The sequence below is a fragment of the Dioscorea cayenensis genome, chromosome 7, assembly GCF_009730915.1.
Source record: "Dioscorea cayenensis subsp. rotundata cultivar TDr96_F1 chromosome 7, TDr96_F1_v2_PseudoChromosome.rev07_lg8_w22 25.fasta, whole genome shotgun sequence".
In the NCBI taxonomy this organism is placed as follows: domain Eukaryota; kingdom Viridiplantae; phylum Streptophyta; class Magnoliopsida; order Dioscoreales; family Dioscoreaceae; genus Dioscorea; species Dioscorea cayenensis.
Genome location: NC_052477.1, coordinates 31,536,952 through 31,550,845, shown reverse-complemented (window position 1 = coordinate 31,550,845; position 13,894 = coordinate 31,536,952). Strand labels below are relative to the sequence as shown.

The window sequence follows — 13,894 nt, the reverse complement described above, 5'->3', positions numbered from 1 at the left end:
TTTACGAGGACGTCTTCCAGAAATCGGAATGCCAAGGTAATGCACCGGCAGGCGACTCACGGCACAACTGAAGGTGCTTGCCGCCCACCTATCAGGAAGCTGATTCAAGTTGGTAGAAAAAAGACAAGTCTTGGCGAAATTGGTTTCCAGCCCCGACAGTCCCTCAAACAGCAGTAAGAGTTAGCTATACCATTTTGTGTTAAATAGTATTTTTTTTTTTTAATAATATGGATAAACTATTATTTAACAACGTGGAGAAGTCAAAATCTTGACCTAATTAGATATTTTAACTGTTTGATTACTGTGACAATGGTTATGGTTTGGTTTTTAAAATAATTATATTTATGATTTATATATATTTTTTTAAAAATGTTTATTTATATTTGTGTATCTTATTAGCTTTGCTAATGATAAATATAAGATCAATTTTTGGGACAGTTGTTCCCTTTCTCATTAATTTCATTTCATTCATTCATTCATTCAATTATTCATTCTCTTACATTACAAGTTGGTAGCACTTGATGCTACATGACAATGTCAAATCATTATCAGAATAGAAAGGAACCAGTCCCACTCTCAGTCTCAGCTATGAAAGTAACACATAATCCCTCAGTTAACAAAACCACACTCAATTGAATAAGAAAAATTCATACAAAATTTAAAAATGACAACTAAATTAGCTCAAAAGCATGATGAGATTGCAAAAAGGAAAGCTCATTTATTTACAATAAATGAAAAGCAATCAAAACAGCCAAAAAAAACACCAGCACCCTGTTTTTTCATGCATTCATCCCACGTGACAACAACGCCAGCGGTGCATAACCAAAGGGCCCCACTTCATTCCGGTTGTCCACCGCCACCACCGCTTCTCCGGCTCCGACCGCCACCGAGCATTGCGACGACACCTTCTCGAACGACGACGACGGGTACGAGTGCACGTAGTCATCGAACCCAACCTGGCTCTTCCCTTCATATTCCTCCGGCGGGCTCCTCACCTCCGGCACCTCACCGCCGTCCAAGTACCTCACTACATCCCTCATCCTCGGCCTCGCCGACGCCGCCGGATGCGAACACGAAAGCCCCACCTTCAGCGCTAGCTCCACCTCCTTTCTATCGTAATCCATGTTCAGCCTTGGGTCCACCACGTCCTCCCATTTCCCCGCCGCCCAGAGACCCCAAACCCAGTCCACGAGCACTAACTCCTCCGGTAACGCCTTCGGCTCTATCGGCCGTCGACCACACACCACTTCCAGCACCACCGCCCCGAAAGCGAACACGTCCGAGCTCGTCGTCGACTTGCCGGTACGTGTCAACTCGGGCGCCAGATACCCCAAGGTGCCGACGACACGGGTGGTGCTCGGGTTTGCCCCGTGCTCGTAGAGCTTCGCTAATCCGAAGTCCCCGAGCCTTCCGTTCAGTTCCCCGTCGAGAAGCACATTGCTTGCCTTGACGTCGCGGTGGATGACGATGTGCTCCCACTCTTCGTGGAGGTATAAGAGAGCTGAAGCGATTCCTTTGAGAATGTGGAACCTCTGGCGCCATGAAAGCAGGGGTTTTGGTGGTTGCTGTGTTTCGGGGTCGGAGAAGAGGTACTTGTCGAGGCTGCCATTCGGCATGTAGTCGTAGACGAGGATGAGATCACCGCGGCGCCGGCACCAGCCTTGGAGCTGGACTAGATTCCGGTGCCGGAGCCGACCGATGCTCGCGATCTCCGCCACGAACTCGCGTATCCCTTGTCTGGATTCATGGGAGACGCGCTTCACCGCGACTTCCTCTTTGGATCCCGGGAGAGTTCCTTTGTAGACCTTGCCGAAACCGCCGAAACCGAGGAGCTCGCGGTCTCTGAAACCTTTGGTGGCTCGCTTCAGCTCTTTGTAGGAGAACCGATGAGGGCCGCACTCCAGCTCCCAGGACTCGATCACGTCGGCGTTTTTTATCTTGTAGAAGAGGTAAGCGGCGGAGGAGACGACGACGATAACGAATACGACGGAGGTGATGGAGATGGCGATGACAAAGCTGGTGTTTTTCTTTGGTGGTTTTGGTAACGAAGGGAGTGAAGAGAGGTCGAGAGATCTGGCGACGCCGTTCATCTTGAAATTCCAGCCGAAGAGATAATGGGAGCTGGCGAGAAGCCCGGTAGAAGCGGAGAAACCGACGAACATGTTATCGTGGAGAATCGGCGAAAGATCAACGGGGAAAGAGATGAGCGGAATGGTGGGTTTCGTGGAGGAGGGGGCGATGGTGACATTGAGCACCTTGGACACGGCATCGTAGTCGATCCAAGCTTGGATTGTGTCGCCGCCCTTAAGATTGAGATCTTGTTTGGTGAAATCATCGGAGAAATAAGCAGCGGCTTTGGATACATTGGAGGTCATACTGTTGATGTCGATGCCGACATGGTTGTCGTTGATGTCGCCAAACTCGAAGTCTTGAACAGTGTCGAACTCGACGGCGAAGACGTGGTTGGTAGCGTTACCATTGTCGGTGGCATTGAGAAGACCAAGGTATTGGCTGGGGAGGGCACCAGGGAGGGAGGAGGAGGTGGAGATGACGAAGGCAAAGCCATGACCGCCGAGCTTGGGGTACTCAGGGACGATGGCGAAGGCGAAGCAGGTGGAGAAAGAGAAGACGGAGGCGGAGGTGGAGTTCTTGAAGGGAAGCGGGATTGGATAGAAAGCGCGGCCTATGAGCCTGCTGGTTTCGTTGGTGAGACGGAGGATTCCGTTGTCTTCGATCTCAGCAACGCCGTTGAGGCTGATGTTGGTGTTGGTGTTGGTGTTGGCATCGCTGCTGTTGGAGAAGCCGGCGTAGAAGAACTCGGTTTGTTGGGAGGATGAGATGGGAAGGAGGAGAAGGAGGAGGATGGACATCATTGTTGTGTTGTGTTGTATGGAGGAATGGAATGGAGAGAGTGAGGAAAGAATGACAAAAAAAGTAAGGACAAATAATAAAGAAGGGACTGGGACTGGGACTGTGAGCAGTCAAAAGTGCTATAATAATAAGAGAGGGTTTTGGTTTAGTAGTTTATACGTTACACAAATGGTTGGGTCTGAAATTTTTGGTTGGAAATTGGAACTTGGGAACTATCCACGTGGGTGGCATCTAAGCTGAGAAAATTGAAACGGCAGTAACAGTAAGGGATGACCAAGTTGATGAAGTTGCAAAAACATGAGCTTAGTCTTTTTTTTTTTTAAAAAAAAACATTTAAAAAGTAATTATTTCATTGTTTTATTGATGATATTTAAATTGTTTACTTTTAGAGGGCATATATTTGATTGTTTATGGTAATAAATGCAACCAACACTAGCATTTAACCAATGAGTCGCTGCTAAAGTTTAATGATGTTCAACTTCAACGAAGAGACTTCTATGCAGAAGACGTTTATATTGTGATTATTGAGGTCCCATTGACAATGAAGCGGTTGAAAATAAGGGCCATGGTTTGGTGCGGATGTCAATAAAGTTATCCGACATAGCAAATGAATCATTTGGGTGGAGAGCTATGTCAGCAATGCGTCACATTGGTAGCACTGAACGATCAAATTTATCAATCTTTTGACTTTACTTCAATGTACCAATTTGGCCAAGTAGCCAGAAGTGGCAATACTGCTCCCCACCATCACACGGACACACATCTTTCCAACAGAAATTTTCACTGATATAATAATAAATGATAAAGAAATGAAGTGTTCTGGATCATGGGGTCCCGTATTTATTATTTATTTTTTCTATATAGGTGTTGATGTTAGTCCCACCCACAGACGAGAACAAACTCATTTTAAGATATGGCTCACTGTAGTCATAGCACCACTGTTTTATGTTCACATAAGATACTCCAAACAATTCTTGAATGAACCTAACTGCCTCTGACTCTTTGTAGCCATATACACTATTAAAAATTGGAAGACAGTTGAGCTCGCAACATCCATAAATTACATATACTAATCACAATTCAATGTTACATGTTCACAAGAAATTTCCCCAGCAAGAAGACATTAATCTTAAGGAGGGGGCTAATACTTGCAGCTGCCATCATCACTCCTAGCTGTGGGATCAAAATTAGCAGCAGCTGGATCAGTGCAACCTTCTGGGACTGGAACTCGTACTTGCTGGGCTGCTTTGCCTGCGCCAAGGAACGGATTATACTTAATTGTTTGACAAACAATCCAATATTATTGAAACCTTTCTGTCGATTATACTTAATTATTTTATCACCATTTCATCTTACTCTCAGATGCAATTAAAAATGGTTAGTACTAACCATAGAAAGATCCGGTCTTAATGGAATCTTCATTGGCATCTCCAAGTGCAGCCTCACTCAAGTACTTATCAGCCAGTTGCACCCTCTTCACATTCTCCTGCTCCTGCACAAGCATGTTACCATACTCCAAGAGCTTCTCCAGTGTCATTTTAGGCTGCTCAAAGGTGGGTGGTCCCTCTCTAGAGTTGACAAGCCTTTTCCCAACCTTCTCAACCCCCATCTCTGCAATCCACTTCCTCACTTCATCGTCATACACCCGAGCTCTCAGGGCACCAAAGAAGTCTAACAATTGGACAGCAAAGTTACACATGATCAGCAATACAATCCTAAAGATCATGGTTTCATATAATATTAAAATATAACCTTAGAAACTCACCAATTGACTGGCCAGGGAAGGTGTCAACAAGCTTGATAATATCCTCCTTAGGAACATTGTCAGTCCTGAAGATACCAGTGCAGACACCAATACGATCTTCTCTGGTGGGAGCCCAATAGAACTTCTCCATACGACCATCACGGATGAGAGGGGCATACAGAGTGGAGAAGTCATTGCCAGTGACTATGATAGGGACACGGGCATTCTCCTGCTTGTTGTACATCCCTGGGAGCTGCACATTTGTTGGGTTGTCAGCAATGTTCATGAGAGTGGCATTAACCATCTGATTGTTAACAGTGTATTGGGTAGTGCCACCGAGCCTTCCAGCTCCTGCATCTAGATCATTGATGAAGAGGACACACAGTTTTCCCTTTGGCAATGATGTCTGCTGCCTCACGGTACCTTTGCCTGATTAGCTTTGCAGGCTCTCCGGCGTTGCCACTCTCTAATTCTCCAGCGCTCATCATAATTGGGCTATGAGTCATGTTAAGAAATAAATATTAAGTGCTAGGAATGAAAAGTGGGAGATATAGAAATGTAAAAAGAATGCAAACAGGATTTGTGCAGGATTAGCAATCATAAAGACCAGCTGAATTTCGCAACTTTTAAGAAATGATGTACTGGGCAATGTAGGCTCTGGCAAAGGACCATGTTCATAATAATTGATCCCTAATGTCTTTACAATATAGAAAGAATACTGGCATATGAACTGGCGCCATGAATCTAACTCTTGAAGGTTAGCATCAAATTTTTATCATGAACAAGTGTACAAGTAGTTCCCGTGTTTATGGATGAACCATGACCCATTCATCTATGACAATTGGTTCCTACTGAAACACGGGTTTGATCAATGGCAAACATATTATGAAATTGTTACTCACCCTCATTTGGCCCTCTCTGAGGACATTGAGTTATAACCAAGGAATATCTCTAGAATGTACACTTGACTGAAGTGTTAATAAGCTAAAAATCTGTGAAGAAATCATCCTATAGTTCATAAGGGACCAGCATGCAACAGAGCTAGGTCAGATTCCAGGGTGTCTGAATGAGCTGAATCTTTCTAGAAGAGATTAATTTGCTGAAGTAGTTGAATCAAACTATCATACTATCTGTGTAGAGCTAGAACACCGAAAGAACATCTAAATAAAGATAAATATACACACTCATACCACATGTAGAAGAGAAAACAAACCATGTTTCAATAATTAACACCGTCCGTAATGCCTATATTGATAAAAGAAAGGAATAGAAACATGCGCTCACTTGATCCCCATCTTGGCAAATACAAGTTCACATTGGAAAGACTTTCCCTGCCCTTTTGCCTCCCCAAATACCCAAAATGAGAGGAACCTATCAAAAGCACCACATTTAAATAGGCTCAATATGAAGGAGGGAGTAAGTAAAACAATTCGAACATCATCCACAAATCAAAAAGAAAAAATTTGAAATTTGGAAAAACTCTTTCTCGTTACCTTAATGTTAGGCAACTTCATGAAATTCTTGGTGATGTGAACAACAAGCTTATCCATGAAAGCAGGAGCAATGTAATAGCCATCAACAGTGTTGTCTAAGTTGTACCTATATACATGTACACCAATATCATCACATCAGTAAGGAGATCAAACAATGGTTTATACTTTATAGCATCCTTCAAATTCATCGAAGTGAAAAGTCTTATCATTCTGGGCTTACTGGCGAAGACCCTGGCTGATGTACTCATAAGAGTTCATAATAGGATCATGAGTTCCGGCACCCATGGGGGCCTGGAAGAGCGAATCCACCATGCCTTTGCCTCGGGTGATGTCCTGTTGGTCATCCGAAGTGTCATAGGCAAGACCCCCCCATCTGTCCTTGCTGGTTTGCTTGCTCTCATCAAGATCAGCAGCCACGACCTTGAAATTACCCGTGGAAAGTTTCCCATTGTATGAAGCAGACTTCACCTTCCTCAGCCTTCTTCCAATGAATGATGAGCTTGTAAGTGAAGCCCCCATACTGGAGCCATATAAGCTCAACTGCCACCAGAACAACCTTATTCAATCTCTTGTCAAAATAATTCAACAACTATAATTTTATCTCAAATCATAGATACACATAAAAGTATCAACCAAACTAGAACAGGATATAGATATCCATTATTAGGGGAAACTAAGAAATACCAACCAAAGAAAGTTGAAGAAGGAGACAACCTTGTCACATTCAACCAAGAGACCAACTAAAAAGAAATTACAGGCGCCAATGTTTTTAATCACTGATAAACTTTGAACTTATACTAAACATAACATAACATAATGGCCAAGTGGCATGAGATTAATAAAGTTTGTCTTTTAACTGCAAGAACAGTTAGACCATGGAGCTGAAGTGGCAAACAAACTGTGAGCAGAAATGAACAAAAGCCAATTAAGACCAGAGGAAAATCACATTACCGGTATTCTGTTAACAACCCCGATGTTGGAGATAGGAGTGGCCATCTAAGAACCAACAGGTGGTAGGCTTTGAAGTGCACCAGGTGGAATGCCAAAATGTAGGTGGAAAGGCCTTCTTATATAGCAAATTTTTTTACATGTAAGCTAAGTGGGAAATGTGGTGCAAGGATGCAAAAAGTCATGAGCTTTTCTGATGTTTTGCCAACTTGTGGATGGGACTAACGAATTCGTAACGATCACACATCAGGAAATGGAGTCCGTCCAAAAGCGAGTATTCTAGCAGGAACCAAGACTAGTAGAGTGTTCTAGCATTTACCCAAATTCCAACCATTCCACACCACAAGTTGTTCCATGCTGATAAAAATTTACAGAAGATTCAACAACCACAAATTTACTTCCCAAGTGTATCTTGAAAATAAGTAATAACCTACACTATTTACCACTCAACGATGCAAACAACAATGTATCATATTTCACTAAAAAAAAATAAAAATAAAAATTAATCAGTGAGGAAAGACGACCTCCGCACGGGAATTGAGTAGAAATGCCAGCGAATTGAAGGCCTCTTCATCTCCAGTAGCTGAAAATGTTTCATAAAATAATCACAGCAAGATCAACGCAAAATTCAATCTTTATATAAATTCATCCACATGGAATTCAACAAATCCTAGAAATTGATAAATTTCTCCTTGGTCTGGAAATTGATGAGCTTTCGCCGCCATTGCCAGAGTTCAAACGCTCTCTCAGGGAGACGAACAGAGAAGGCAATCATTTCATGGTTTGCACGGTGAACGGTGAACGGTGATCGGTGATGAAAAAAATTAAGAAGCCCACCACAAGCACCGGCCCAAGACGTAAGTTGGGCCTAGATTGGGCTGAGACTCGGTGCAATTGGATTGGATTGCCATATGACTTTTTTTTAATAGATAATCATATTTATTAAAGAATAATAACATCTGAAAATGAATAGTGTTTATAAAATAAAAGTTTAATATAATTTAGTGTTCCTAAGTTTTTTAAAAAAAATAAAAATAAAAAAAAATAAATAGCTGGATGAGAAGATAAATGCAATAGAAGATGAAAGAATAAAATTATATAAGAAAGGATGAAGTTCAAATTATAAAAATAATTTGTAAATACATAATATGTTTATTATTAGACTGTTATATAATGTGTTAAAGTGAAATATTGCCCAATTATTATGCGAAGAATGAAATCCCTTTTATTTATTCACATAAAATTATCAGAGCATATCTTTTGCTGGAGTTAATTATAAAACTTGCACTGTACCATATTTTTATTTAATTTTTTAATAAAAATATTTAAAAAAAATGGAAAGGTTAAAAAAACAATTATATACAAAATAAAGACCCAAAAACTAACAAAAATAGAATTTAAACATAGAGAATAAATACAGAGAACAAAACATTCACCAAAAATGAAAATAACATATGATACAAGCATTAAAAAAATGATCAATAACTAATGCTTGCCGGTAAGTCATGAAATATCAAAAGTCAAAGTAGCATTAGAGAGGGAGAGAGAATATTAGTATCACTATAGTAGTTGCATGGGGGCAGTGAAGGTAAAGAAGCTTCATCTAATCAAGTGGATAATTTTTCCTAGTTTGGGTTTTTTTTTTTACCGCGAGAATTACATTAATAAATAAATAAAATATAAATTTCTTGCTTATATTATATATATATATATATATATAATGATGAAAGTGGGGACAGCGTGATTATTTGACTTGCAGCCTCTCAACCATGAACGAGTCACACATTCCATGAGAAAGATAAATTTTTATCCAAAGTCCACCAGATGCATGCATGAAGCTTCCGAGTATCAGAAGGCATGCATACTGGCACATGCAATCTCAATAACATATATATCAAAACAAATACCACAATTTTTTTTTCTCATTAATATAGAAATGTTGTATTGTTCTCCACTGCACCTCATTATATATATATTGATATATAACAATACTAAATTAATCTCGATCAAACTCACAATCGACCAATTAAAATACAAAATCAAAATCAACATTTTTGCTACAATCTCAATGATTCATAACGTCTTTCTTCATACCAGCAAACACAGCTCAAACCCACAAGAACCTCAACAATGGCCGCCTCCGTCTTCTCCATATCTGAGAAATGCAAGGGTTTGTAGCAACAATGCCTTGGGCTGCGGATCAAACCATTGCCGGCGATCCATGTTCCTCTCGGCTTGCCACCTTAACGTATCATGTGCCATGGGACTCAACCATCTCATTATCCTCTCCACTGCCGCTTTCCATCCATCAGCAAGGCATCCGTCCAATGGCCCTGGATCTCTCCAACACTCCCTTAACTTTTTTCTCACAGCTTCACGTAACTTTAATGGCAACATCTTATAAATCTCGTCCCTTAAAACTCTCTCTCCCTTGGAATCATTGCTGCTATCTGACTTTATTAACATTAGCCTCTCTGCTGAAACAATAACATCCGCATATCTTAAGGCCATGCTTGATCCTCCGACAGTGTTTGAAGCAGCTTCCAACAGCCTTCTCCGGTTCCCATGAGCTTCTGTTTGCTCCTTTGATCCAAAAATTGGGCATGAGTTTCTCATCAATGGCACTTCTTTTGAGTTGATCATTGCCTGCTTCTCCAGTATTGATGACCCGGAAGAGGATAAAGGTGACTGGATTCTGAGTTTAGAGACTGGAACAAAGCATATACTTGGGTTATTATTGCTTCCATTAATTTGTGTCACCAGTACTTCAGGAAGACCAGGAACAAAGGGGCCAAACACAGCACAAATACGTGAGAAAATGAAGAATGCTGATGGAGCCATGATTCTAACCATTTTGTTGAATGTTTGGTTCCACAGAGACTCCTCCTTTAACTTGTGTATCTTTTGATGCCGAGACTTGATATCAGAAAGGAGATCATTGGTAGTATTACTTATTATTAGCGTTTGAGCTGGAATTGGTCCACTGTATTTGTTCCACTGCTTGTTGAGCTTCTGCCTTGAAACCTCCAAAACTTCCATCTCTGTGCACAGCTTTGAAGTTGCAGCAATGAACTTCTCCATCTTTCTCACCTTCTTGTAAACTCTCTTCTTTGAGAACCATGTCTGTTCCAAGTCAACAGTATTCCCAGATTTAAAATCACAATAAACTCGCTTAAATCTCTTGACCCGAGACAACCCACGGCCATGTTTCTTATCAAAACGAGAGATCACAGCAGCAGCACGATCAAGGTCAGTGATGAACTCTGCGCAAGCGAGCTGGAGAAGAAAGGTTTCGTCAGTGGAGTTGAGATAAGCTACGCCTTGTGATCTTATGGTGTCGGAAAAGAGCCGGAGAATCTCAGGCTCAGATAGAGCTTTGTGGAGGGAGACGAGGCGAGCCATGGTTGCAGCTGCTTCAAAGGCGAGGATGCCAACCACGTCATGCTGCTGCATGGCGCTGGTGCTGCCAACTAGTGCTCTTTGCTTTGGAACCACCATGAGATATGGAGATAGCTGGAGCCTGGAGCTTAATTATCTTGGTCTTGGAATTGGACTATTTGAGGTGATTGAATTGGAGCTTGGAATCAATCATTGGCCTTCCATTTGCCTACCACTTCTTCTTCTTCTTCTTCTCGGACGCGTTCTAACATTTTTGTTAGGAACGTAGAACAACGGGAGAAGCAAGATGGAAATAAACAAAGATGCAAAAGCTGGTCAAAGTAAGGGAAGGTCGGCAAATCACCACCGTCAGATAAGATTTTAGGTTTTTCTTACATGTAGACCCCTGAGAAAATTTACAATTATAAATTTATCTTCTTAAAGTTTCAATAAAAAAATAAATTAATGAATTGTAATCTACCTTTTTTTAGTGTTTAATAATGAATGAGAATTTAATAATTTTGTATTTATTTATTTATAAAAGTAAACTGTATTTAACTACTTGGAAAATTTAAAGTCGTGATTATTCTTATTCACAAATTGAGGAGTATGAACATTATGTGTGAAGGAAAGACTCCTCACCATACATTAGTCATAATAAATTTCGGGTTTTCAAATTGTAGAATGCATTATTTAAGGAATAATTGTGCATATATTCCTAGATATTCACTAGTATACATATTTGATTATATATATATATATATTATGTCTTTAGTTTTAATATTACTATTTTTTATAAATTAAATTTATGATTATTTATAAAATAAATCATAAATTATGAATATATTTCGTTTGTATAATGATATATTTGATGGGATAAAATATTGGAGGCCTTTGAACGATGGGAAAGATGTTTTAGTAAAATAATTAATTCAATGATAAGTGCAACAATCTATGTTTAATAAACTATTATAAAAGTAAGTGATAATAAATTAATATGAAGGGAAATTGGATGAAAGTCAAGTCTATATGTAATTCAAGTTGTTGTAGGGGTATATAGGTACAGAAAAACACCCAAAATATTGCAAAGGCCTAAAAGATGTTCGTACATTTGACTGCGAATTTATAATTTGGAAAAGTCGAATTTGAAGTGGTGGTTTGAATTAATTGTTATATTTTAGGTTCAGACTTTGTAAGCTGCTGGATTATGACCTTTTATCTTTGGTTTACTAGTCTTTAACTTATAGTGCTTGACAAAGTAAAAGCAATACTCGTCTTTAATGAGTTTTGTCCATAAACTGAAGCTGACTGCATGGCTTACCACGTTGTTAATTGATGTACAACCACCGGCCATGCCATCTGACCTTAATTAAGATGCTTCTTGTTTTGACTCAATAATCCATTTTAACTCAACTTGTTTGTGGTTGTGGGGGTGACCTGTGAATCTCGTGGCGTTTTGGAGACCATTTGATTTGTTTGGTTGTTTCATACATGGCTGACTAGTACTCTTCACGGCATCTTCTCATCAGGTCAAATGTTATATTTCGTATATATATATATATATATATATATAAGATGCTGACTTTTAAGTAGGAAATAAGGTTATGACTTATGAGATGTTGAGAAGATGGAATGGATATACACAATAGCTTGAAATTGCTTTTCCATCAAAAGAAATATGATATATAGAGTATTTATCTAAACCAAGTCACAGAGGGATATGAACCATCCTATTGTTATTTCAATGTCAAACACACGGATTTATATATTGCATGGTTGCGCTACAATGCATTTGGTGATATGCTGGAATTTATAGTTCCACCATATCAATTATCAAAGCAAATCATAAAATCAAGAAATCCATTTTTGTTGATTAATAAAACAGGCGAGATGTTGGAAGTCCTTACAAAAATATAGATCTCTCATGATGAATATTTTTTTAATATATAAAAATTTAAAATTAAAATTAATTGTCATTTACATCTACAATTATTTCTTTATTGGCAATCCAAGCTCATTATTAAATCCAATAACAATTTGGTCATTGGGGCTTGTATATATAAGGTGGTGCTATCTAGGAACATCTATAGATTTACATTTAACGGTCAGTGTTCACCTAGTACCATTTAATAATACTGAAATAAGGCAATTAATAGTAACCTTGCACACTATTTTTTATAAATAACAACTATTAAATCATGATTTAATGACTGTCATCAAACATTATTGGTTTTTATTAGAACTTACGTTTCTATATTTTAAAAAACCAAGACACATGTATTCTATATGCAACAATAATCGCACCTAACCAGTCTTGCGGCCCAGTTCAAACTTTGAGGGCCCATAAGTATGTTCGAATAACTAAGCCCAACTCAAAGTTATATGGATCCACTGGATTTCATCTGATGCCAAGCCCAATTCTCCCTCCAAATTACTCATTCAACTTCAGTGGAAGGATATCCGGCGCGAAAGAAACCCTCCGAGCTCCTAGAATCGCCGGTGAGTCTCCGGGGATTATCGGAACCTTAGGAAATGTCAGCCGGATTCTTTCGGGTAAGCAGCGATCGTTTCATCATCTTCTCAACCCTTTTGCGATTTTCTTCGGCTGCAATTCAATGAAGTTATCACCAATGTTTTGATCGGTTCCGATCTCAGGGCACTTCTGCCGATCAGGACACTCGGTTCTCCGATAAGCAAGCAAAGTTGCTCAAATCCCAGAAATTCGCTGCAGAACTCGATCACCTGGTGGATATTTAAATTCTTGAACATTTATTGTTTGAATAAGGCTTTGTTATTGTTCTTTTCCCTCCAATACAAGTTGTAATGATGGGTAACTCGATGTATAGGTGGATACGACGAAGGTTAAAATGGACGTGATGAGGCCGTGGATTGCCACGAAGATAACTGAGTTGCTTGGATTTGAAGATGAAGTGCTTATTAACTCCATAAATGGTCTTCTTGATTGGACTTTAGATTATGCATTTACTTTCTTGTGGATTTGTATTTTGTAGGTAGTAAATGGGAAGAAGATTCAGATACAGCTCATTGAATTCATGGAGAAAAAATACAGTTAAGTTCATGAAAGAGCTTTGGAGTCTTCTCAACTCAGCACGCAGCAGAGCGCCAGTGGTGTTCCTCAGCAGTTCTTGGATGTGTTCTTTTCAAAATGCATTCTTTATTTAATATGCGTGTTCATTGGATGTACTTGGTTGTTTTCTTCATTTTTGTTCTTCTCATTATAGGTGGAGGCTGATAGATCACTCAAGAAATTTAGAATAGGAAAGACAGGGAGCGGATGGAGAGAGAATGGGAATAGAAGGATAAGATGGTAAACTTCATTGCGCGAGCAATGCCACCATCTTAGTTCAATTCTGAACTTGCTTATGCTGATGCTTCTCCCTTTTTAAGATAACTAATTATTTTCATTGATATGTTGAATTGTTTCGTGTTGGCTTACGGT

The 13,894-nt window shown here is 39.7% G+C and overlaps 3 protein-coding genes across 3 annotated transcripts; all 3 read right to left on the bottom strand.

The window, feature by feature from the left end:
- Positions 1–708: 708 nt before the first annotated feature.
- On the bottom strand, positions 709–2,972 carry LOC120265771 (L-type lectin-domain containing receptor kinase S.4-like). The gene has a single exon (XM_039273734.1). It carries the CDS (start codon positions 2,871–2,873, stop codon positions 780–782), a length of 2,094 nt encoding a protein of 697 aa, XP_039129668.1. The 5' UTR covers positions 2,874–2,972; the 3' UTR covers positions 709–779.
- A 1,031-nt stretch (positions 2,973–4,003) lies between these two features.
- On the bottom strand, positions 4,004–7,194 carry LOC120265975 (ribulose bisphosphate carboxylase/oxygenase activase, chloroplastic-like). The gene is given in 9 exon segments (XM_039273918.1): positions 4,004–4,122; positions 4,261–4,542; positions 4,637–5,012; positions 5,014–5,110; positions 5,900–5,955; positions 5,957–5,986; positions 6,109–6,214; positions 6,329–6,648; positions 7,060–7,194. Coding segments are annotated over 9 exon segments (1,422 nt in total). The 5' UTR covers positions 7,105–7,194; the 3' UTR covers positions 4,004–4,012.
- A 1,822-nt stretch (positions 7,195–9,016) lies between these two features.
- LOC120265705 lies at positions 9,017–10,558 on the bottom strand. Its single transcript, XM_039273652.1, is given in 2 exon segments — positions 9,017–9,224; positions 9,226–10,558. Coding segments are annotated over 2 exon segments (1,440 nt in total). The 5' UTR covers positions 10,555–10,558; the 3' UTR covers positions 9,017–9,113.
- Positions 10,559–13,894: the final 3,336 nt, after the last annotated feature.

Coding starts and splice junctions, on each gene's coding strand:
- LOC120265771 (XM_039273734.1), bottom strand. CDS start 2,873: ATGATGTCCATCCTCCTCCTTCTCCTCCTTCCCATCTCATCCTCCCAA.